Genomic DNA, 25,730 nt, shown 5'->3' with positions numbered 1-25,730 from the left:
TCTTAGAAGACCAATGATGTCATATAGTGATGTCTTGACTTTCACATGAATTGGATTTTAGGTAAGGCAGACTTGGCACAAAATTAACAGTTTCACTCATGCCTCCCAACTCACTGATTGATTTGAGGCTTATTGATTATTCTCAATCTGGTTTAGTCCATGTCTCCAAGATGGTTTTAATGGGGATGTGGCCACTGAGTATGCTACAGCTTCCTGGAGTCACAGGCAATTTGGTGGGTGAGAGGTAGCAAGCCTTCACACCTGAAATGCTAGTCCTCTCTGAACATCCTATATACTCCATAAGGAGTAAGGAAACAATAAAAGTCTATCTTTGTACCTAGTGTAACACTTGTAAATTCCTATAGTTACGTTTCAAGACTAGTTCAGACTATTGGAGGCAACAAGTATAAATACTATTGCTGAATATATATACATATATATATATATATATATATATATATATGTGGTATGTGTGTAACTCCAAACACATACATTGTACCTTATCAATTAATTATTTTTAAAGCCAAATTTTATGTTCTCAAAAATCAAGTGATTAAAAAACTCATGGTAAAAATTAGTTTCTGAGAGGTTTATATTAAGAAAATATTCAGAAGTACAGACATCAAGAATTGGAAAGAACTTTCAAAGTCATCTATTCCAAGAATTTTGTTTTATTTTTTAAATTGAATAATAGGATTTTTTTATTTTCAAAATACATGCAAAGATAGTTTTCAACATCCATTCTTACAAAACTTTGTGTTGCACATTTTTCTCCCTCATGTGCAATTCTTCTATACATATTTCCACATTTATCATTCTGCACAAGAAAAATCAAATCAAAAAAAGGAAAAATGAGGGGAAAAAAACAAAAAGCAAGCCAACAACAAAAAGGTGGGAAAAAAAACTATATTGTGATCCACATTAAGTTCCCATAGTCCTCTTTTTAGAAGCAGATGGCTCTCTCCATCACAAATCTATTGGAATTGTTCTTAACCACCTCATTGTTGAAAACAGCCACATCCGTCAGAACTGATTATCACATAATCTTATTTGCTGTGTAAATGTTTTCTTGATTCTACTCAATTCATTTAGCATGAGTTCATGTAAGTTTCTCCAGGTCTTTGTGAAATCCATCTTCTGATTATTTATTATAGAACAATAATATTTCATGACATTTCAGGACATATACCATAACTTATTCAGCTATTTTCCAACTGATGGGCATCCACTTGGTAAGAATTTTGTTTTTTAGAGGGAGAAACTGTGGGTTTGTCCAGGAGTATAATGAGTGTAGCCTAAAAAGTTGCCTGAGGGAAGAGGTAAGAATTGAATGAGAAAAAAAAATGAAAAATCTAACTGTAAGCTGTTTCTTTTTTAATTCTTGGTGAGAGCAGACACCAGTTCCCAAAAAAGTCATCCCTTCAACTTTAAGAAAAATAATCAAGGGAACATCTCTGTTTTGCTGAACTGAGGCACTTCCCAAAGAAATAGGCATGCACTCTAACACCTTCTGATGGGATATATGATCTGTTCCCTTACTAAAGAGCATAAGCAACTCAGTGGTTCCTTGTTGATCCCTTATAATTGGGGAAATTGATAATTATTGATGATTGAGCAGGAAAAAAAAGAAAGAAAAAAACACTCTAAGTTGGTATAAAAGGTGGAGAATGTGTCCACCTCCATCTCTTTTGAGTAAGATGATTTGAGTCTCTGCCAGGTAGCTTTTCTTTAAACTTTTAGTAAGGTAGGTGAGCAAATTTTCCTCCCCTCCCTTCTCCCAGTAGCAAAGATGGTTATGAGCACATGGCAATAGGAGAGTACCCTTGTGTAGGTGAGCCTAAGATTAGCTCCTAAATTCCTGCATGCCTCTTCTATTTTGTGTTTTTTTTTTCTTTTGAGCCCAAGTCAGCCAACAGTGGTCTTGAGACACGAATATTTCCAGCCCTGGAAGTTACCTTATAAATTTAAGAAACTGATTGTCTCCTGAGTCAATGCCAGTTGCCCAGTGAGAGGTGCTTCCTCCAATGACATTGTAACAAAAATAACAATGGGCCTCTCAATTTCTCTGAGAGGTGGGTACCATTATTATCCCCTTTAGAAATTAGCAAATGAGTCTTGTATTAAATTCAGATTTACTATAATTTCCCTAAGAGAATACCTCATAGAAAATGAGATCACTCAAATTGATTTTAAAGTTTCCAGTCTCAAATAGGACTGTTTAGAATCTTGATTTTCCCAATGGTCATTTACTTTTAATATTTCAAGTTTCAGGGTCAACTTTTTTTAAGTTAACTCAAAATCGCACAATGAACCAAATAATTTACTGCCTAATCTAGATTGTCCTAACACTTTAAGAAGGGAGACAAAGTATAAATCTTATTTTTTCCCCTGGGGCATCAATTCTTCATTGCATTTTTTACTCCAAGAAAAACTTTAGTACTCTCAAATAATTTTATACTGAAAACTTTTACTTCTAATCATTCCCATTTAGAGTAGTCTTATAATACTGTCTGATATTTTTGATGGATATTTTTCTAAAAGTTTCACAAATCTTTTTTAAGATTTATGAAACTCTTAAAATTAAGTTTTCACTTTGCATTTTGACTGCTCACTACTTCTTTTACTTTTACTCTTTCAGAATTTTTCTAGTGTTTATTCCCCAATCATATCTCAAGATATCTATAGAACTTATCTTCTTTGTAATGAATTTTCCCTTTTCAATTTAGCACATGTTTTTTAATTACACAAACCCAATTAATTTCAATATTGTCACTTTTTTGGTTCTTAAAGGCTTTACAAGAACATAGTTTATTCCAAATTTTTCAAGTGACTGTTTTTAGTTTACCAATAAAATCAGATGCAAATATTATTCCAAATTAAATTTTACTCACTTTTTAAGTTATTCCCTGATTAAAACAAATTTCTTTCATTTCACTGATACTACTTTTAGTTCCTGTTTTTGATTTCTTCTAAAACTAAACCACAAACTCATTCACTTGGAAAATTCAGTTATCAATGAAATCACCTTGCTCCCCTGCAGTAAAATTTTTAGAGTTTTTTTAAAAAAAAAAAAACCAAACCATATTATTCTATTTAAGCATTTATAAAATGTGGAAATTCACAGTACAGAATTTTGATTTCTGTCATGGATTTAGTGTCTAATTCATCTCATAAATTTCTATAAATTAAGGATAATGACTCCTCACCTTCATGTCAGTCTCCTGTCTGACCTTCCAACTTTGCTAGAATTAGAGACAGAGACAGAGAAAGAGAGAAACAGACAGATTTTCTTTCCTCAAATAAAGCTTTTTCTGATCGACATGACTTTCTTCAACAATGAGATGATTCGGGCCAGTTCCAATGGTCTTGTGATAAAGAGAGCCATCTACAACCAGAAAGAGGACTGTGGGAACTGAGTGTGGATCACAACATAGTATTTTCATTCTTTTTGTTATAGTTTGCTTGCATTTTGTTTTCTTTTTCATTTTTTCCCTTTTTTGATCTGATTTTTCTTGTGCAATATGATATTTGTGGAAATATGTATAGAAGAATTGCACTTGTTTAATATATATTAGATGATTTGCCTCTAGGGGAGGGGAGAAGGCGAAGGAAGGGAAAAAAAAAGTTGGAACACAAGGGTGAATGTTGAAATTTATTCATGCATTCATTTTAAAAATAAAAAGTTTTAATTAAAAAAAACTTAATGTTTATTTTAAAATATTTCTTCCTTTTATTGATTAGGTCACAGGAATAAGTTAATATAAACAATATGTAATAAGACAGACATATAGATATAATTACCAGCAAAATTTTTCCTTTTGGCTTAAATTTTTAAAAAATGTGCACAATTTTGAACTGTAAATTTTTCTTGAGTCATTATAAGGCTATATATATGTTTATATGTATACGTATATATGTATATGTATTTTTTTTTACTCCACACATCTTGCCTCTGCCTTCTTTTAAAGCATTTCCTGGCTAGATGACCCCCTTTGTTATACAAGATGAAGTCCAATTATAATTATAGTTTCACAACACCATTTGATATCATAGAAATATCTACCTCCAGTATTGTCTTGAACCTGAAAGGACTGCCTGATCAGAAGATCTGAACTTTATGAATTTTTTATTGCATATCCAAGAATGAATGTGAAATGGCTCTTCAGCAGATTTACAAAATAGTCTTCACCTCTCTTGAGAGAATAATAGGTTATTGTTTTATGCTTTAGGTGCTGGCTAATGTGTATTTGTGAATCTTTTGTTTTTTAAGAATTTCTTTCATGGAGAAGGAAATAAATAGGTGTCCTATGCCTGATATTTTAGTACATTGCGGATGTTTTCTAGAAGGACTTAATCCCTTTTAGAAGGATCTCTAGATATGACCTAAATGCAAGCTGGGGTTTTTTAAGAGCTTTTATCTGGAATTCCACTCTTTGTTGAGGGCATAACTAGACAGAATAATAGAAAAATCTAATTCCCTCCTTTGGAGTCAGGCTCTCCCTAGATTGAACCTGTTCTATATGGGACGAGAAGGGAGACACACAAACATTTATTGAGTGCTTTGGGGTTGTGGGGAAAAATATATCAATCATTTTGTTGTTATAGGGAATTTCTAATGAGGAAATTCCCTTTACCAATGTAGATGGACAACTGCTTTGTAATTTATAACTTGGGTCCGTGAGACCTTAAGTATCTTGTCTTCTCAGTCTGAGTCAGAGGTGAAACTTAAATTCAGAATTCTGACTCTTAATACCAATTCTCTATTTCATCTTGCTGTCTCTCTTGAGCATTTGTTTGATTGAGTATTTGTTCTATACAAAGCACATATTATCTTTTGTCCCTGAAAATCTCAGTCTCTAGAAAATCTATTCAAAGAGTTGATCTCATGAGAATTTGCCACATTTTACCTCTTTTGGAATGCCACACTTGAATGAAATTTATAAATGTCTACATAAGCAATCATCTCTAAAAAAAAATTTTTCAAGTCAATCATTACTGAAGCTTATGAGAAAATATCTCAAGAATATTTCAATTCTTTGTTGTGACTTTATCTGTTTTTTATCAAACCTTTTGACATACTTTTGTAACAATGATTTCATTGAAATTTATTTGCATTATGTAATTCTCCAGGACTACTTCCTTAGCTTCTCACTCATTGAATCATCTTGGATTCTAGATTCAAAGAAAGATACTTTGTGGGTCTGGACTTCTACAACTATAGTTCATGAGTCCCTAACAACACACTACCTTTAATAGTCAGGTTGTAGATACTATTGGCTCAAAGCAAAGGCATTCGCTAAAGTGACATAGTAAAAATTAGTAACTACAAAACATTTCTCTTATTAATGTGGGGCATGTTCTCCCTTATATATGCCCACAGTCATTAGGAAAGTGAGTACATATATCCGGTGCATTAGTAACTAGGCACACATGTAGGAAATTTAAATATGACTAGGGCATCTCAAACTTCTACCACTGCACTAGGCACAATATCTCTGCCAGCTGGACCACTTATCTGGGGTTCTTGGACCGGATTTTTCATGCAACTCAACCTCCAGCTGTCAGGGATAATTGTAGAGATTATGATCTAGGAATCATGAAGTTGCTTCCTGTCTCAACTCACATCCTTCAACTGGATGTGAGATCTCCCACTGGGTAACTCTTTTGTAACACAACATGGTAAATGCAAAGAGGAGAAAGGGAGATAGCAGGGACATAGATAAATATCTGATTTCATTGTGACTTGAGGAAACTCCCTTTACCATTGTAGCTTCTCCATAATTTAGAGGCTTAAAGATTTGCTTAAGGCATTTAAAGCTCAAGTGACTTGCCCAGGATTACATAATTATTATATGTTAGAAGCCAGATTGGCTAGGACTTTTCAACTATAAGGCAGCCTCTGTCTATTATACCATCCTTTCTCTCATCATCCTTCTCCCACCCTCTCTCCAGTTCCCTCTGGAGATACAATCAGGGCATATGCTCCACAAAGTTGCTTCCTGTTTAAGGGCCCAGAGCTGACAAGCTCAGATAGTAAAGGCTTGAAGTGGTATGATCAATTTTCTATTAGTCAATGATAAGCTAATGTTCTAATTTCTTCATGGAAACTCCTTCATATTTCCTAAAAGGATAAGAAGGAATAGATATGATTTTGTATTTCATTTAACATATTAATGCCTCATCTCTGACAACTAAATGGCATTGTGAATAGAGCACCGGACTTAGAAATAGGAAAACCTAAATTAGAATCTTGTTTCAGACACTTGATAGTTGTGAGAGCTGAATAAATCACTTAATCTCCCTCCACCTCAGTTTCTTCATCTATAAAATGGGGGGACGGGGGTAAATAATAGCATCTACTTCAAAAGGTTTTTGTAAGGATCAAATGAAATAACATAAATAAAGTGTTTTGCAAGCTTTAAAATGCTCTTTAAATGTTAGCCATTATTATTAACTATTGCTCTGTGACTTTATCACCTGGACTGAGAGAGCAGGAAGGGGATCCATTGGTCAAGAAACAACTCAAACAACACACAATGCAATTTACAAAAATTCCTTCTCAGTATATAGCTCCTTTCTGCCCCTTCCCTATTCCTCTCTCCCACTGGTTTTAAGAATTAGCTTTCCTGACCCTCCAGTTAAAGATTCAGTTTTCATTATTATTGGCCAGCCAATTGTGTACCCTTATAAAGTAGCTTCAGAAAAATCTCTTTTTTCCCCAAGGTAAGGCCAGGTTGGTGGGCTTTGTGGAGTTCAGGACTAATTCTGCCTTTTCTGATCCTTTCTAGTAGACCCCATGGCTCTAGAATAATCTCTAATAAATTAATTGATTCAGTTAAACACTTTGCTATGCGATAGAAATAAAAAGATATTTCCCCAAGATCATCAACCCCATTGTCGTCATCATCATCATCATATTATCTATCATCTACTATATGCTAGATACTATGCTAAGTACTTTACAATTATAAAAATAAATATTTACAATTTGATCCTTAAAACAACCCTGAGTTGCCATTATCCTTATTTTATAGAGTAGGAAACTGAGGCAAACAGAGGTTAAATGACTTGCCCAGTCACACAGTTAATAAGTGTCTGAGGCAAGTCTACCTGGCTGACCAGATGACAAACAACAGATACTAAATTTGAAACTAGTGCTTGGCAAATTTCTAGAGGAAATTTGAGGGGGCATCTATCACTCTCATTTTGGCCCAGGATGGGAGTCAGGGAAAACTTCCTTGAGGAGATGACATGTTAATTGGGACTCAAAGGAAGGAGAGGATTTTGAAAAAACAAAATAAAAACCAGCATGAATAGAGACCAAAGATGGGAAAGAGACTGAATAATAGAGTATGAACATTTAAATTTAAAATTTAAAATGCATAAACCTGAACAGATAAGTTGCAACCAAATTGTGGAAGAGTTTGAATGACAAAGTTAGATATTTATGAAGATTATAAAGATTCAGTTAGCAATAGGGCCCAAAGTAGGAAAATGACAGGTAAGTATCATATAGGAAAAGGCCCTGGATTAGGAGTTAAAGAACCTAGGTCTGAATCTACCTATGCAGCAAGCATATCTGTAGGACTTTGGTCAAGTCACTTACTAACTCTGAACTTAGTCTCTTTCTCAGTTAAATGAGGACATTGGGTTAGATCTCTGAGTTCAATCTGACCATGACCCTATGAGTGTGGTGATATGTTTAAATTATTTCAGCCTTCAGATGAACAGATTGCTTGGTTCTTTTCAGGGCAGCATGTCTCAGCCACTGGACTCTTTTCTGGGTGCTGTGTCTCTTCTGGTCTGTTGAGTTCATGCTCCAAAAGACAGACACAGACTTCTTTTACCTTAAGCCACTGTCTTGGCTGGCTGGCACTGTGCTCTCTTCAAGTGGAATGTTACTGAACTTGTTTTTTCATAGTTGGAGTATCACGGTGCTCTTTTCAACTAGAATCCTACCATCTTTTAGCAAGACCAATAACCCTTAGCCTAGGATTGGCCAAAACCTCTCCTGGACTTTTGAGTGATGAACTCAGATCAGAGGTTTGTCACCTCCCAAGCATAAGATAAAAAAAAGTCTATTCTGTTTATTCAATAACTTCTGATCCAGATCAAGATTTTTTTGGAGAGGGTCCAAACCAGTCATATTTCCAGGATTTCTATTAAGTCTGGTATAACGCCTCTTCTGAGATATCTACCCCGTTCAAAATCAGCCTATTAGGTTGCGTCCCCAAAGGGGTGATTGCAGCCACAGTTTCCAGGAGCAACCTTGTGGGTAACTATCCCTACCAGTGTTATTGTTCTGGGATGATGGCTGAGTAGGACAGAAAATTCCAAGCTCTCCAGATTCACACACACACACACACACACACACACACACAAACAAGACAAAATAGCACTTCGGGGAGAACATAGAGTGATAAAAATAAACAAGAGTTGGGGGAGAACAGTGTTTCTCCTGGGATAATCAGAGAAGAGATCCAAACAAATATACCAAGATTGGGTTTGGCTGGTATGAGGTGTTAACACCTCCAGATTAGCTCCACTGAAATAGTAAGTAGTAAGCCCTGGGTTTAGCTAAATTGAGAGGTAGCCATGGCCCCAGACACAGGAATTTTCATTTCCCAGACAGTGTTGGGAATCAAGCATCTGAGCAGGAAAAGATCGAAGGAACTTCTGTCGATAAGGGATGCCAGGCCCTGCTGTGCTGCTAAGACAGCCCCAGACGAGAAGGAACCCTGCTCATACCAGATTAGTATAGAAGCATTAATGCAGGAACACTGCTGGCTGTGGACACTTAGAAGAGGTTGCAGACCAGAGGAGCAAACTGAAGGAGGACTTGGGGCCAGAAGCAACATCCCCACACTCCAGAACTCTGTGTGAAGTGATTACAATAACAAGCTTGTATTTTAAAATATCAGGCAAAAGAGAAAAAATCCAATCATAGAAAATAAAATAATCTTAATACAAGAAATAAGTTTTTTTAAAAATTGTCCTGCCGTGTTAGAACAAGAGGGAAAAGTAGAAACAGAAAATATTCACCAATCACCACTTGAAATAGATCTTATGAGGAAAACCTACAGAAATATCTTAGTCAAATTCTGAAATCTGCAGATCAGGGAAAAAGATTCAAATCACACAAGACCCAGGAGCAGCTACTTTAAAAGACCACAGGAATAGGAACACTATCAATGAGCAAAAGAACTAGGGTTGCAGTTGAAAATATCACGCCCAACAAAATTGAGCATAATCCTGGATGAGAAAGAAAGGATTTTCAATGAATCACCAGACTTTCAAGATTTAGTTGCAAAAAGACCTGAACTTAATAGAAAATTTGACATACAAGGTCTAAGAGAAATATAAGGTAAACATCAATGACTAATTACAGGGACTTAATAAGAACAAACTTTATTTTTTTTAATGTGGAAAATAAACTGTATGTCTAACATTGTCATTAGTAAATGGGTAGTTAAAAAATTGGGTAGAGGTAAGTATGAAGTGATTCTAAAAAGTAAAACTGTGTAGGAAAAGGTAAGAAGAGTGATTATCCTATACAAATGAGATAAAAGGAAGAACTGACACAGAGGAATTAAATGGAAGAGGAGGGTTGATAATTTTGAAACCCTACTCTTAGAAAGAATGAATTAAAGAGGGAACAATATGTATAACATATATATGTATGTATGTATGTATAAAAGTTCTCTAAATTCAGAACGAAATAAGTAGGCAAAGGGATAGGAAAGGGGAAAAGACTAAGGAAGAAATTATTAGAGGGAATCATACTCACATCAGATATAGATGAAAGAAAGAACAACATATCCATTGAGTAAGGAATAAAGGACTTCTAAATTTATTAAGTAAGAAGGTAGGGGGCCGCTAGGTAGTGCAGTGGATAGAGCAACAGCTCTGAAGTCAGGAGGACCTGAGTTCAAATTTGACCTCAGACACACTTAACACTTCCTAACTATATAGCTATGTGACCCTGGGCAAGTCACTTAAACCCAATTGGCTCAATGAAGAAGAAGAAGAAGAAGAAGAAGAAGAAGAAGAAGAAGAAGAAGAAGAAGAAGAAGAAGAAGAAGAAGAAGAAGAAGAAGAAGAAGAAGAAGAAGAAGAAGAAGAAGAAGAAGAAGAGGGGGAGGAGGGGGAGGAGGGGGGGAGTAAGGAAATAGGAGAAGAAGAAGAAATAGTAAGAAGGTAAGGAAATAGGATAAGGGAGGGTCTAGAAGGACCTCTAGAAACAATAAGGGAAGGATCCTTGGAGGGTATAGGTTAAGTAATAGGAGGGCAAGGTATCAGTAGAAGTAAAGTAGAGGAGTCAGGAAGGATAAGAAATAAAGAGATACACACAAACATAAAATAAAAATCACAGTAGAATTTATTATATAAAAAACCAGGATAGTAACAATAATCATTATCTCAGACAAAATTAAAACTAAAATAGGTTTAATCAAAGAGAAAAACAGGAAAACTACATTATATGTTAGCAATATTAATATTATTTTAAACTACTTAAAATAATTAAACAGTAAGAGGTTGGAATACTGCTGGAGTATATGAAATGAGTTGGTAGAATTAGGAAAATATGGAAAGACTTGGACTTATAAAGAAAGATGTTATCTACCTTCAGAGAAACAGAAGACAAACAAGCATAATACAGTCTTATATAGATGCATGTGTATATATGTGTACAGTATTATATATATATATATATATATATATATATATATATACACACACATATATTTGTGTGTATATACACATATATCTGTATCTATGCTCTCATCGACACCTTCTCCAGGGAGAAAACTCACTCTTACTTGTGATGGGCATCCCAGCTCCACTTCCCAGATTTTTATTGGGCCTTATGCAGATGGGTGACTAGGAAGAAAGTTAGAGTCATACTATGTCTTGGAACAAGTCTTTGCTCTCCTTTTCACACGCATTTTGCCTGTTCAAGTTTCAGATCCCTTGTAAGGTATAAAAATGATTCTTTTATAGTGAAGTGGCTTCTCCTATACCTTTCAATATCTGTCTCTGTTTCTGTCTCTCTCTCTCTGTTTGTCTCTCTGTCTCTTTCTCTGTCCTCTGTGACTCTGTCACTTTCTGATTCTGTGTCTATATCTCAATGCATCTGTCTCTCTCTACCTATCTCTCTCTCTCTCTCTGCCTATCTATTTCTGTCTCTTTCTGTGTGTCTTTCTCTCTTTTTCTCTGTCTCTTTTTTTGTCTTTCTCTTTCATAGGGTTTTCAACTTCGTTGGAGTATAAACAGAGCATGAGGAAAATTTAGGGAAATTGGAAATGGGAGAGTTAAAGCAGGAATTTTTTTTTAAGTGCCCACTGTTTAAAAAAAAAGGGGGGGGCATTATTGCAGAAGCATTAGGAGCATGTTTCATCCAATCAACATTCACTAAAATGTTTAAATGGATATACGCAATGTAAACCATTAGTGTGTTTTCAAATTTTCTCCTATACACATGATTTCATACATTAAATCCTTATAAATTACATAATTCCATTTGTAGCATAAGTTAAGAATCCCAATATAATCATTTGCTCATATACAAGAGATCCATAATAGTATCAAGTGGGTGTGTGTATGTCTGTGTGCACACATGTATGTGCTCATGCAAACAGCTTCCCATGGGACCTAGCCACCACATCAGGGTATCAGCTTTCCTAGTTCTCACACTTCCTGCCCCAAACTCAAAGTGCTGAAAGGACAGTCTATTTGCTGTTTCAGGATTGACTGCTGCCAATGAAGATGACCACAGGGCTGTCATTCCCACAACCCGGGGTGCACAAGGACAGAGAATGGATCTTTAATAAAGGTCTTTTTAGCTTTTAACACTTGTTTAAAAGGCAAGCAATAATTCTCAACTTTGGAATGTTTTTCCTTAAAATGACCAAATAAAGAGGGTGAGTGAGAGCAGTGTATGACTAAATTAAGGAGTTTCTTAACAATCTCAGGAGATTACCAGGAATGGGTCCTTATTCCACAAATGAAGACATTTCCTTACAATAACTGCCATTTACAGAGTGCTTAATAGTTCTAAGGATTTCCCATTTATTCCATCTCATTTGACTCTCTAAATCAGGATTGGGCAAATTTAGGCCTCTGAACTAAGATTTACATTTTAAAATATAATCTAGATTTGGCCCAAGAGTTTATCTATGTTGTGGGCAACATAGATAGTACAAATGCTATTATCTTACATTTAATAAGAGAGAAAATTGAGGCTCAATGATATTTAAAACTTGTCCTTAGTTTGTATCCCTGGGAACACTAGGATTTGAACCATATTTGCTTCTAGTATAGTGCTCTTTGCTCCTTTTGTGCACTGCTTCTGCCAAAAATTTATCTTTATTAGAAGGGGCAGCATGAGACTGGGGGAAAAATGCTAGGTTTGGAATTATAAGTCTTCGGTTCAGATTCAGTCAGGATATTTGCTGCCTATGGGCAATTCATTTAATTTCTCTGCACCTCAATTTTTTCATCTGTAAATGAGACTAGAGGATACTAGAGAGCCTTTCCAATGCTAAATCTAAGATCCTATGATTCAAATGTATCCTCCAATGGCAGGAAAACTATGTACATGTACAAATTTTTGCCCTCCTCTTCAACGAACCCTATATGGATTCCTTAAATATATTTCATTATGAAATTCACTCCTTATTGGCCATCTCACTGTGTCATCTGGCCCAGAACTTCTTTGCTTTACCAAGTCAGGCTGGGTCAGGGCCATATTTCACAACCACAAAGAAAAAAGGAAACAGTACCTACCTGACAGTTTAGATGACAGGGGACTTGTTATTGTCTGAATTTTTTGGTATATATTTTCATAAGCTCAAAATAACCGAATAAAGAATGAGACTTTTTTTTGGATGAGACTAGAATGCAAATTTGTTTTGCTTTATGATACAAATTTATTACAAGAGATTTGTTTTTCTTCCCTGCTCCAGTTGGGGGAGAAGTGAAAGGGAGAGAAAATGGATTTGTGTACATTGAAAAAAAATTTGTTTTAAAAAGAATTTACTGTACATATATTTTATAAAAGGGGAAATGGAGACATTGAGTTTTTCCTTTCTTAAAGTACTCTAATGCCTAAACAACAAATAGATGTCAGGGCTCTATGCTATGCAATTCTACTGTAATACCCAGTAACCCAGCCTTTCATGGGGGAAATAAAGACAGTGTCATATAAGAAGGATACCAGAAAATCAGTTTACCTTCCCACCTGTTGATTAGTGAACATTTTCACTGGGCTTTGGTCTTTCAGAGAGTATAGGAAGTAGATCTCAAATACCATATAGCCAGTCATTTATAGGATACCCAACTTACAAAATGTTAAAGAGCCATCACCACTAGTCATCGGTACCTTTTAGCAATGAAAGTACAGAAGCTTAAGATTAAGTACTTTATGAAATATTCATTATAATGACTTTCTCTCCCAAGGTCTTATTAAGTATAACAGTACACTGTCTAACAACACTAAAGATCCTTTTAACCATGACAAACTGAGGTTACCCACGGGTAGCTAATAGATTTTGATTTCAATACTGCCATCATAGTTCCATTAATAGGTTGGTCTGCCAGCAAGGCTAATTCCTCAACTCCTTCCATTTTGGAGAATGAGAAAAGGTTACCTTTGGTTACTTCACAGTTCAAACAATTTAATTTGCTTTCTCTTGCCCAGGGATGACTCTTTGGGGGGTAAATCCAGGAAGGAGTCAGGACTTGTCGCCTCACAAAATGTTATAATGAGAAATGAAATGGCTGGTTGGCTGAGGAAGCTTAGTGTGGAGTGGGAGGGAGGGGGAATCAGAGGCCCCAGTGAGGAGGAAAAGAGAGCTTTCCAGTTTTCCTAAATTATCTCTTTCTTACCTCTTATCTTTTAGCTCTCTCCTCTTTATATAGAGACACACAGACATATAAGAGACAGAGAGACAGAGTAAGACAGAGGTGGGGGAGAAACAGAGACAGAGATATAGACAGACAGAAAAAAAGAGAGAGAGAAAGAGACAAAGGGGTCAGGGAAGGAAGGAGAGAGACAGATAGAGAGAGACAGTGAAAGAGTCACACAGAGACATACAGAGAGACAGAGAGACAGGGTCAGAGACAAAGACAAAGAGAGACAGAGACAGTCTAATCACAGTCTTCATTTAAAGGAAAAATGTCCATGTTCTTTTTTATTTCCTTCCACAAGTTTTATGTTTGCCTTTGCAATGAGTATGCCTCTCTCTAGCTCGTGTATAGTCCAGTTGTTTCCCTGTGTAAAGGAGTTGTTCAGTGCTTTTTCGGCGGGTTTGGAAGTGTCTGAAGGACTGGGTTCTTGCAGCCTCATCTCCACCTCCCGCCCCCTCTCCTGCCTCCCCTCCAGCTCCTGGCTAGAGGAGAGACTCTGTCAATCGTGGGCAAAAAGACAGAGCAGACAAAAGGTCATTTATAAAGAACTCCTTCCAGTCCCTCTTCTCTTCTCTCCTCAGAGCCTGGGCATTTAATAAGACTTCTCTGCCAAGAAGACTGAAAAGGAGAGAAGGCGAAGAAAGGTAGGTTTGTGGGATTTGCTTGGCTTTTGTTTTTCTCATCTCATTTGTTCTCCAACTATCTGCTGCTGAAGGTCAGGACAGAAAGAAATCCATGCTAAACTGGATGTGAAAGAAACTCCTGGAGAACCTGGGGATGAACTGAGAAAGATGAATTCTAAAGATAAATGGGGAAGCAGAAGGGGTAAAGCAGAGGGAGAAAACAGCATCCCTCTCGGTGAGCTGGGAAAGTCTTTTTTTCCTGAGAGAACAAAAAAGGAAGAAAAGCAATCTGACATCTAGTTCTTAACTTTTTGAGGAGATCTGGACCTTAGTGAATGAGTGGGTTTTCCACAGTGAGATACCAGTCTGACCTTGGGACAGTAGCTTGGCTGTGGAGGATGTGAGATGCTTTTTAAAAAAAAAAATCAGTGTTCAGATATTTTCTTAGAATTGATAAGTCTTGCTTTAGTCTTATGTTTTTAGCCTTACTCAAATGAGAGTTTTTCTTTCCAACCAATCAACCTCTAATTCCTAAAAAAGAAGCTTGATTTTGCCATATAACATAGAGTATGCATAATATAATAATATAAAGTGTATATATAATGTAAGATTCATTAACTTCATCCTAAGAGTCCTAACCAGGAATCACAATGCCAAGTTTATACCCTCAGCATAAAAGGGAGTTTATCTTTTAGGTTTACAAAATCTGTCATTTAAGGCTCTTCTAGTATAAGGAGCACCAAAAACTATCTCTTCTTCTATAAGGACAAGATGTAGATAGGAAAGCAATTAGCAAATTTAAGAAAAATATATCATTTTGTCTGTTTCAACAGTTAAAACAATTTGGTTTTGTGGTAAAAGTATTATTTCTCTTAAAGATAAGATAGCTAAAAATAATAAAACTGAGGCTCAGAAAGCAAGGTCATGCTGCTAGTAAATATCAGTCATGATTTGAACCAGCATTCTTCCTGCTCTACTACCTTACTTACTCCTAAGCTTGCTGAGTCCTAAAGGAAGATAACTTCCACCTTTTCCACCAGGCTAAAAAAAAGCATTTCGACTTCAAATTGTACTTCTAATTGAGTTCTCCAGTATGGATGAATTGCTATGGTCTGTTTTCAGCATATTTGAAAAGAATTGTTCACATTGAAAGATTGTTGCCATGATTTTAACCTATGATGTAAGCAATTATAAGAGGGCTGAAAAAACCAGTCATCCCAGCACAAATTTCTTCGAAGATAATAAAGAAATAGAAGGGAAAACAAGCCAAGATACCCCTGTGACTTTGGTTTCTTAAAATTAGCATAATTCTCTGGGATGATCTTTTCTGTTTCCTCACTACTCTTTGCTCTCCCTTTTCCTGTTACAGGATGTGAATGGAAACAAACCCAAATAGTCCTTTCTGTTTAACTCATCAACTCTTCCTCATTTCCATGCCCTACACGCTGGTGCCCAGGAATGACATCAGCTGCCTATCCCAGGGGATGGCAGCATCAATGGCAGAAAGCCCTCAAGCTGTTTGGGCCATTGTTGGGGGAAGGGAATAAAGGAATCTTCTTTTTAAATCTCCCTCTAGACCCAACCATTCCAAAATTTAGGTAGTGCCAAGGATCTTGACAGAACCCAAAATGGAAATTCTCTGTCCCTAAGGTCTTGGCAAAGATTTCTGGCTCAAAAGCAAGACTTTCCCTGTACTGAATTTTCCTCGATAATATCAAAAAAAGCCACACCAGCATCCCTTAGAAGACATTTAATGAGGTTTTGCAAAGATTAATGTTTTGAAATAAAAAGCTCTAATTAAAAAAAAGAAGACAAGTAATGGTCCTTCCTCAATGTTTTTGGATTTTTAGGCTTGGGTGTTTCTGTAACTCAGATACAATCAATAGGAAAATTTAAAGTAAATGTATTTGGCACCTAAAAGTCTAAGTAAATTAGTGGAGTTTCTTCCAAATCAATCTGAAAATTTTTGAATCTCTTAGCCCTGGAAAATGAATGGCCTTCCTGGATGTTGTGAGAAGGGGGGGAGGGAGGGGGAGAGTGCCAGTGCATCAAGCTCAATGCCTTTTAACAAGGAAACCAACTGATAGGTCACAAGAATTTCATTCTGCAAACATTCTCCTGCTGGTTGAACAGCAGTCAAAGTAATTTATTTGTAATTAGTAATGGAGGAAGAGGATAATTCAGTTTCAAACTGTAATTTATAAAGTGTTAGGAAAAAAAGGAGAAAAAAATCCTTAGAGAGTGTTTGCCAAACTTGGAACTTTCCACCTCTGGGCCTGGCTGAATCTTTGGCAGACTATTTTATTCTCTGGCCTAGACGTGCTCAGCAAAAGTATTTCCATGGTACCTGTGCATACTGCTCAATTCATTAGGTTTCTTGAAGAGGAGATTCTTAATATCTACAGTAATGAGTACTCCCGAGTACTGCCGGGGAAATGTAAAAGCAGCAATCGGTATGATCTCCCCCTGCTCTCATTATTGCTAATTGGAGAGAAAAGACTTAACTATGTGAGAAAAAAAGAGAGGAATTTTAAAGCACCGTATAATAGCTGCATTTATAAAATAGCTTGTGCTTATAAGAGCTTCAAAGTTTGTAAAGCATTTTATAAATATTCTGTCATCTGAGCCTATAAGAGGTAGGTGCTATTATTATCCCCATTTTACAAAGGTGCAGAGCTCAGAAAATGCAAAAGTCTTTATATTGTTAAGTTTACTTCGTGCTCCTTTGGTAGATAGGTAACAGGCCCTAATCTCTAGAAGTAATTTTTAAAAAGAATAACTAAAAAAATAAAATTATTAAGATATAATATCCACCCTTTTGGGGTAATTTTTAAGATACGATTTGTTCTTTTGTGATAGCAAAGAACTGGAAACAAAAATCAGTGAGTTTTTATTGAGAAATGACTAAACAAATTGTGGTATAAGAATAGAATGGTATATTAGAATGTAGTAAGAAATAATAAAAACAAGGAATTCAGAGAAATATAGGAGGGGGAAATTAGCATTTGTATAGATAACATCTAATATGTTCCAGGCAATGTGCTGTACACTTCATAATTATTACTTTATTTGGTCTTTACAACTCTGTTCTGATAGGTGCTATTATTATTTCCATTTTACAGATAAATAAACTGAGGCAAACAAAGGGGAAGTGACTTTCCCTGATTTATACAGCTTGTAAGTGTCTGAGGTTAGATTTGAACTCAGGGTTCCTTACTCTAATGCTCTCTCCACTAAGTCATCTAGCTATTTAGAAGTACATAGGCTATAATAGACTGAAGAATAACACACAATTACAGTCCTGTAACTGAAAAAATCCTAAAGGGAAGATTGTAGAGGTTGTGTACGTTGTCAGATACAGGCACCACATTAGTTGATTCTACTCGACTAGTCTCCTTTCTTAGAAGGTGTGGATGAAGAGAGAAAGGTTTCATTTAAATCCAAAATGAATGTGAAATAAATCATGGGACCATCAGTCTAGATCTGAGAGGGTCCTCAGATTCCTTCTAGTCTAAAACCCTTAATTCTCTAGATGGAAAAACTGAGGTTCAGGGAGGTTAAGTCACTTATGCAAAAATCATGCTTATAGTTATTATTAGAGATAAGATTTGAATCTATGACTTCTGACTCCAGACGGAATTTCTTTCCACAAAGACTAAAGAACTAAATCATTTCATATTTAACATGTATTGGACTGCTTGCCATCTTGGGGAAAGGGTGGAGGGAGGGAGGGGAAACAGAACAGTAGTGAGTGCAAGGGATAATGTAAAAAATTACCCACGCATGGGTTCTGTCAATAAAAAGTTATAATTAAAAAAAATTAAAAATAATAATAAAAAAAGAACTAAGTCATTCTACAATACCCCACCATCTCCTTCAATATTTGTTGTTTGTTTTACTGACAAGGAAAGAAGGTGAAGACAGAGCATTCCCCTGAGCCAAAAGATTAGGAGGTAAAGAACAGCACCTATAAATCAGCTTCCTGACCACCAGACAGGTAGGTACTTTTCTTCCACCTCATTGACTTTCTTTGGGAATTTATAGACTTCCAGGCAGAAGCCCAACTCTTGGAGTATCCAATTCTCTGTGATTTTATAGGAAAAGGGAACACCCATGAGGGCTATCTGTGTAGTGACACAGATGCAGATCACCTCCTGTTCTGCTACTTAAAGTTGAAGGGGTACTGAGACTTTAAGTGACTCTCCCACAGGAACACGACCAGGATGGAGTGATTTGAACCTGGCTTTTTCTGATTCTGAATCCAGTTATATCACACTAGGCCATCTTTCAAGTCATCAGCATTTTTTCTTAATTATTTGAACTGTCATATCCTTTTTGGATAGACTGTTGTATGCCATTGATACTATTGTTAAGGATAGTGAATAAAGCATTTTGATCTTTATATATATATATATATATATATATATATATATATTCTACCAAGCCTTGAAAAAAATCCTTTAATTCAGAATATGTTTTGTTTATTCCTTTTCTTCTACTTTTATTTTTTCTTCTGGGTTAAAAAAAAAAAACTCAGTGAATTGCATAAACTCTGAGAAAAATTGATACTAAAGTAAGATCTTATATTTTGGGACATTTGGGGGTTATCAGAGTAAAATAAATAAATAAAAACAGAATGAATGAAATGAATAAAAACAATGTATTAAGTATTTACTATATAAGTGCTAAGCCCTGGGCTAAACCCTGGAGACAGTTCCTACCCTGTAAAAACTTGTATACTAATGGGAGAGGCACACAGGGAAGAGAGGGATGGCCAGAGAAGGGGGTTGTACTCTGGGGAAGTCATAGGAATGGTGAATAAAACAATTGGACCGTCAATTGACAAGCTCTTTTTAGGCCATTTCCATCCTACCCTACTTGCCTTCAGTCACTATCTCAATCTCTCCTACTAAGGAAACTTGAATTCTGCCATCCTTTCCTGCATATCTCTGTAGGAGAGCTTTCATCAGATCTACCTTTCCACACCATTCTTGGGTATTTCCAGACCATCCTTCTCCACTTCTACTTTCTGGTTCTCCCTAATGTGTCTTCTTCCTCAATTAGAAAGTCAGTTCCTTGAAGTTAGGCACTGGCTTGTTTGTTGCTTCCTAACATAGTACCTGGCATACAAGTGTTTAATAAATGTTTTATCCACCTATTCACTCATCTCTTTATCTATCTAACTATCCCTCCTGAAGCTAAGGCAGTGTTGAATTGATTATAGTTCTTATAGGAAAAAGTGGAAAGGTTGAGTGGTGGAAGGAGGGTATTTATATTGCCTGCAGAGTGAGGGAAAAGGTCAAAGTGAAGATGAATAAGCATTGTCCCACCAAGTTGAGTGGCTTAAAAGGGACAGCGGTCTATGTGGCTGGTACCAGGTTTTCACCCTGAGGAGAACTTTGGAAAAACCTCTTGGACCTGGCTGAAAAAGCTTTAAAACCCCCTTTCTTCTTCTGAAAGATAGGAGATGCTCCTGTCTCTCCCATTCCCTGCTGGGATTAAAAAAAAAAAGACAGAACAATAGGGATATGTATGGGCTGCATGTTTTTGTCCTGTGAAAAGGATACTTTCTTTGGGAAAATCTTTAACCTTTGGGGAAGGCTTGTGGGGTCCCATGTCTTTCTCATAACCCATAGAAACTCCTGTGCCTGTTAGGTATGATCTCTAGTGTTCCAGAGAATGTGGATTACTTTTTTTTTTTTTTTTTTGATTTATATAGAGGTAGCCAAAGAAGGTATCTTAGAAATCTACCAACCCAGCTGCCTTATTTTACAGATATGGAGCCAAGGCCCAGATAAATTAAGGAACTTTCTGAATGTTACATAGTATTTATGATAGATTTGAGACCAGAATGTAGGTCTCCTCCCCACTAGTCCATATGTTTTTATGGTAGTATAACAATGACTACCCTCTCTCTTGCTACCTGAAGGCCAGGTATGCTATATTTCACCCCTCCTCCCAGGTGCTGCAGTAGCTTTAAGAGTGTTTACAGGTCTCTAGTATCTGCTATTGTCTCAAGCCCCTACTAATGGTATTCTCCTAGTTTAACAGTTCCCCTGCCCTCTAGGTTCTTTTGGTCACTTAATGGCCTGAGTAACTTTTAAAATGAATATTTGATTCAAAGGTACAGAAAGAAATACACAAATATCCTCTTTCATACACATGAGGGCAAAATCATGCTTCTTCTTAAACCCCCCCCCCCTAATATTGCCTGGGTTTCTGAGATGAGGATAGGGATTAAGTTCAGAGAATAATTCAGTCCCATCAAGTTCCAAGTTCCAAACCTATCTAGGAACTCAAGTTTTAAGCCCCCTTTCTTTTTAGTACTACCCCACTGGGCTGGCAATCCTGCCTCCATGGTCATTAAGGATTAACTCAGGAGGACTCTACCATCTTCACCTAGAACGCAAAAGGACAAATAGAAACAAGACCAACCCTGATTCTTGGGTCTACAGGTCTATTGGGGGGGTGGGGGTGAAGATAGTCTTACCCCACCCAACTCAATTCATGGCTTCCCAGTTATGGGTAAAGAATACCTTTAATCCCCTGGACAGCCAAAAAGAGAAAGATATTCTTCCAAGTTGATACTTTTAAAGAGAGCCCATTTTGCTTAATGCAACCAATGGAAAAGACTTTTCTTGGTAGAGAAATGCAAAATATCTTCCGTCAGAAGCAGATCACTGTTCTGGGCAAAGCCCTGTTACAATAAAAGAAAATTTTTTATTTCAAATATACTAAGGGAGATATTTTTACTAAAATAACTTGTTAATCTCATTTCTCTATTTTAAAAAAAGGCATCTGAGTTGCACCCAAGTGCAGGGAATTTCAGATAAAAAAATAAATCATTTTCCAAAACACCCAGTGAGACTGAGAGACTTATTTGACATCATTTTCCTTTTGATCATTATAATGAAAAGAGATAATAGCCAGCAACAGCTGAAGAAATTAATGACTGGGAGTTCAAATTCTGACTCTGTCATAGGTTAAAAGCTTCAGTTTCCTCAAAATTAAAGAAGAAACTCAAAGAGATTTTGGTGGGTGTTTGATAACTACCTTGTCCAATAAATTATCACAGAGAAAGTCACTTAGACTAATTGGAAACATCGTTTATTCTAGAAATGCTGTGCTACTGTAACAGAGAGACTAGACAGCACATTCTTCAGTTTTCTGAATTTAAGAGAGTAGTATAAGCTATTACATTTTAAGGTATTACTTGCTCTTTTTATATTGAATTATTTAGTGCTGAAAAGGCTAGAACAAGTACTGGTGCATAAAGTAAAATGATGTCAACTGGTATTGTCCCTTTCAGAAATGAATATTTTGATGTTGGGAAGGTGAGAAAGAAAAGAATTTTGATTTAAAAAAAACTGTTAAAATGTGTTCTAAAAAGTTTTCAGATGGAATCAGGTGGTTTAGGACAGACAATGAACTAAATATGAAAACAAGTCCTTTTGTAAAAGATGTAAGATGATAAATTATTGCATGTGAATAATGTGGTAGTTTAAAGGGAGCAAACAAAGACTTTTTATTTATTAAAATTGGGAAAATATGAGTACCAAAAAAAGCTTCCAAGGACATAAAATGAGAAAGGACAGGCTATGTACCTAATCTCATTTGCATATAACTGTTTCAAGTTTATCAAACTTTAAGAAGAGAGAAATCATAACAATTTGAAACTGATATATGATTTTAAAGGACTTTTCCTGTCATAAGAGATATTGGATGAGTTATTACCTTTTAAGTGAGAAATGAGAAAATGAATATCAGGAAGCTCTGGTTTAAATCTTGTAAAGGTATGGAGATAAGAGGCTGAGATTGAGGCATGTGAATAATGTGGTGGTTTAAAGGAAGCAGAGAAAGAACTTTTATTTATTAACACTGGGAAAATATGAACACAAAAACATATTTCCAAAGACATATAATGAGACAGAGGACAGAATATGTTTATTTATATAGCACCTACTATGTGCCAGGCGCCATGCTAATATCATCAGCTATTTCTAAAACAACCCTGAGAATTAGGTGCTAGTATCATCTCCATTTTACAGCTGATTAAACTGAGGCAGACAGAGGTAGAGTCCCTTCCTTAGGGTCACCCAAATAGTAAGTATCTGAGGCCAAATTTGAATTTATTTCTTCCTGATTCCATTCCTGGCCGCCTTTCCCCGTTACCGCCATTCCCCCGGTACTTTCCCCTAGCCAGCCACTCAAGAGATTGAAGAACTTGTTGGAACAATAAATTGGTGAAAAAGGGTAAAAAAAGGAAAAGAAAAAGAAAAGCAGCTTTGTCTAAGATGTTTGAAAAGATGATGGGCAGGAACAGTCAGTCAATAGAAGGCTTCTCGTACATAATTACCGACTTTTGGAGAGAATTTCAGCGGCATTGAACAAAGTATTGATTTTAAGAGAGATGAAGCTTCTGAGGCATGCTTCTTGCTCTCTGCTGCCCTCCTCTGGTTGAGAGGGAAAAGCAGAAAGGGCAAAGAAATTTTGCACTGCTCCATAGGAACAAATACTGAGATTTCATTGGAAGTTGCAGAATCCTGGTGAGTGAAAAGCGGAATGAGCTCTTTGATTTGTTCGGAGTCAGCTTGAAATGTCTTGCTCTGAGCTCCGTTTGCTATAATTTGATTGGACAACACAGTGTCCTGATAAAGTAGGTGATTGTGTGGTTCGCAGAATCAGCCTACCCTGGCTGGATAGTTCTCTGGCTTAAAGGGAACTCGACAAACACACTTCCAAAATCATTTTAAAGATGTTTTTTTAGTTTGAAGAGCTTGTAAAGTCCCTCCTGATTCAAAAGGAGAAAGTTACCCAGCTGTAAAATTGTAAGCATCCTCAGCCAGTTTTTAGCAGAGAAGCAGTTTGATGTGGGTGCAAGCATTCCCAATTGGGCTTATGATACCAAGTCTTAACAGTCCAGAGTTGAGATTCACCTCAAGCACAGGAGTACAACTATTCCCCAGTACTCTTTCCTGATAGATTCTCCCATTCCACCCCAACCTGAACCCCCAGATGTGGAGTGTATTGATGAGAGCACATCAACCAAACTCAACATAGACTGTGATCTATGATTTATCATTTATGTCTTTCCTGTATCTGTGATTGTTTTTGCCTGACTGTGTGGTTATGTTTGAGATCTAAAAGTGGCATTAATAGGAACGGCTGGTGTGTATAAACAGAAAGTTTATATATATATATATATATATATATATATATAGAGAGAGAGAGAGAGAGAGAGAGAGAGAGAGAGAGTCAGAGAGAGAGAGAGACAGAGACAGAGAGAGACAGACAGAGAGACAGACAGAGAGAGAGAGAGACAAAGAGACAGAGAGAAACAGAGAGACAGTGAGAGACAGAGAGAGAGAGAGCGCTTAAGTTAGAGGTATGGTGCTCTATTTTGGGAGACCCATCCTATTCCCTGACCAATACAATAGGATGAGATAGAATCTAATATGAAATGTACCTAAACAGACCTTTTTGTTTTTCTCCTTTCCTCTAGAACTGAAAGGCAAAATGAAAACAATAGTACTGCTGGTTTTGCTGAATTTGTTGTTAGGGGGACATGCCATGTCCACAAGCCGTCTCTCCTGCTACAGGAAGATTTTAAAAGATCGCAACTGTCACAATATTCCTGAAGGAGTGGCAGACCTTAAACAGATTGATGGACACCTCCAGGACCACTTTTGGGATGGAAAAGGGTGCGAGATGATCTGTTATTGCAACTTCAGTGAATTGTTGTGCTGCCCAAAGTAAGGACATTTTCTTTTAATGCCTCAATAACACAATGAACTTACATGAGAATGTAGAGAGCACCTCCTTTTAAGTCCTGTGATATAGTAGAAAGAACCCTGGATTTAGAAACTCAGGACAGAAATCAGTTCTAAATCTCTTGCTGCCTTCTTGATGCTGGGCAAGTCACCTAATATCCCCAGGCCTCATTTGTAAAGTGAAGAATTTGGACTCCAGTGAGAAAAATCTGCCTCTGAAGTTTTAACCTACTTAATAATTACTACCTTTTGACCTAAAAAAAAAAAAGTCACTTAACTTTCCTGGGTCACATTTTCTCATCTTTAAAATGACAAATTTGAACTAGATAGATTCTTAAGTAATAAGTCCCTTCCAATACTAAAACTACAATCCTGTAATGTCCACTAAGTGATTTTGCTGAAAGTAAGTTGATATGAAGAAGTTATGTAATCATCTTTATTAGAGAAGCCCTGATGAAGGGTTTTCATCAGTTTTATGTGTGAATCCAAGTGTTTTTTAAAAAAAAAAGAAATTGATTTTTTTTGCAGAGCTTAAAAGGTAAATGAATACTCAGACCTATCTGAATCTTAATTTTAATTCCTAAACAGAATTTTAATATCAGTTGAGTATGGGGATTGATTGATACTTAACTTACCAGGAAGAGTGATGTGGTGTTCTCTTCTTTTCTAAAATATGATGGTTCTCTGGGAGCAGGGTTCTCAGGAAGGTTCTGGAGGCAGCCTTAGTTTTAGTTCAAATCAATAATCACCTCAAATGCAGCCAAATCCTTTATTGTCTCCTTCAAAATAGACCAGTTAGCTTTCTTTGGTTCCGAGAGCTCTTGTTGCTAGCCCTTTGCCTCTGCTTCTGCCAGCTTCAGCCTCTCCTCTTTTGAATCCCCAGTTCTGCCCAATAGCAGCCTCTAACTTCTTAATCTCCTCCAATGACTTCTCACTTCTCAATCTCTTCAAGTCTCTTGACTGAAGCTCTAAGAGCTTCTTATATATGATCTCTTAAAGGTGTGAACCCAAAGATTGACTCCGCCTCTGAGAGAGTGGGATTGTGGGAGGTGTAAACTTGTGAATCTCATACTGAATCCTGAAATCTCCCAAACTTGTGAACTAATGTGTGAGCTAATGTGTGAATTCTCAAAGGTGTAAACATAAGTATTGTTTCTACCAATTCTAGTGACTTAACATCTTATAAGGATTCTAACAGAGTGGTCCATTTTTCCAGGAAGGACTTACTTCAGATTGTAATCATAGAATTAATTAAGAGTAATAGGCTTTTTTTTTATTATGAATGAGAACATTTAGTCAATGAGGTAGGAAAGTCAAAATGAAGAGAAAGAATGTCATGTTTAGGAAAAAGTTGCCAGTTTTAAGTCTAAAATTATCACAACTGAGCCAAACAAGCCACTTGAAAATTCAGTAACTGACAGTAAACTGT

The 25,730-nt window shown here is 36.4% G+C and overlaps 1 protein-coding gene across 1 annotated transcript in view; it reads left to right on the top strand.

Annotated features, from left to right (window-relative positions):
- Positions 1-25,730, top strand: part of SCRG1 (stimulator of chondrogenesis 1) — a 67,234-nt gene that overhangs the window by 38,858 nt on the left and 2,646 nt on the right. Inside the window, exons 3-5 of the mRNA XM_023505862.2 lie at positions 14,490-14,552; positions 18,438-18,528; positions 24,034-24,283. Coding sequence (XP_023361630.1) covers positions 24,048-24,283 — 236 coding nt within the window. The 5' untranslated portion in view covers positions 14,490-14,552; positions 18,438-18,528; positions 24,034-24,047. The remainder of the gene's footprint in view (positions 1-14,489; positions 14,553-18,437; positions 18,529-24,033; positions 24,284-25,730) is intronic.

Source organism: Sarcophilus harrisii, chromosome 6, assembly GCF_902635505.1.
Source record: "Sarcophilus harrisii chromosome 6, mSarHar1.11, whole genome shotgun sequence".
Taxonomy (NCBI): domain Eukaryota; kingdom Metazoa; phylum Chordata; class Mammalia; order Dasyuromorphia; family Dasyuridae; genus Sarcophilus; species Sarcophilus harrisii.
Note: the sequence above shows the minus strand (reverse complement) of the source record. Positions and strands in the feature narration are given on the sequence as shown.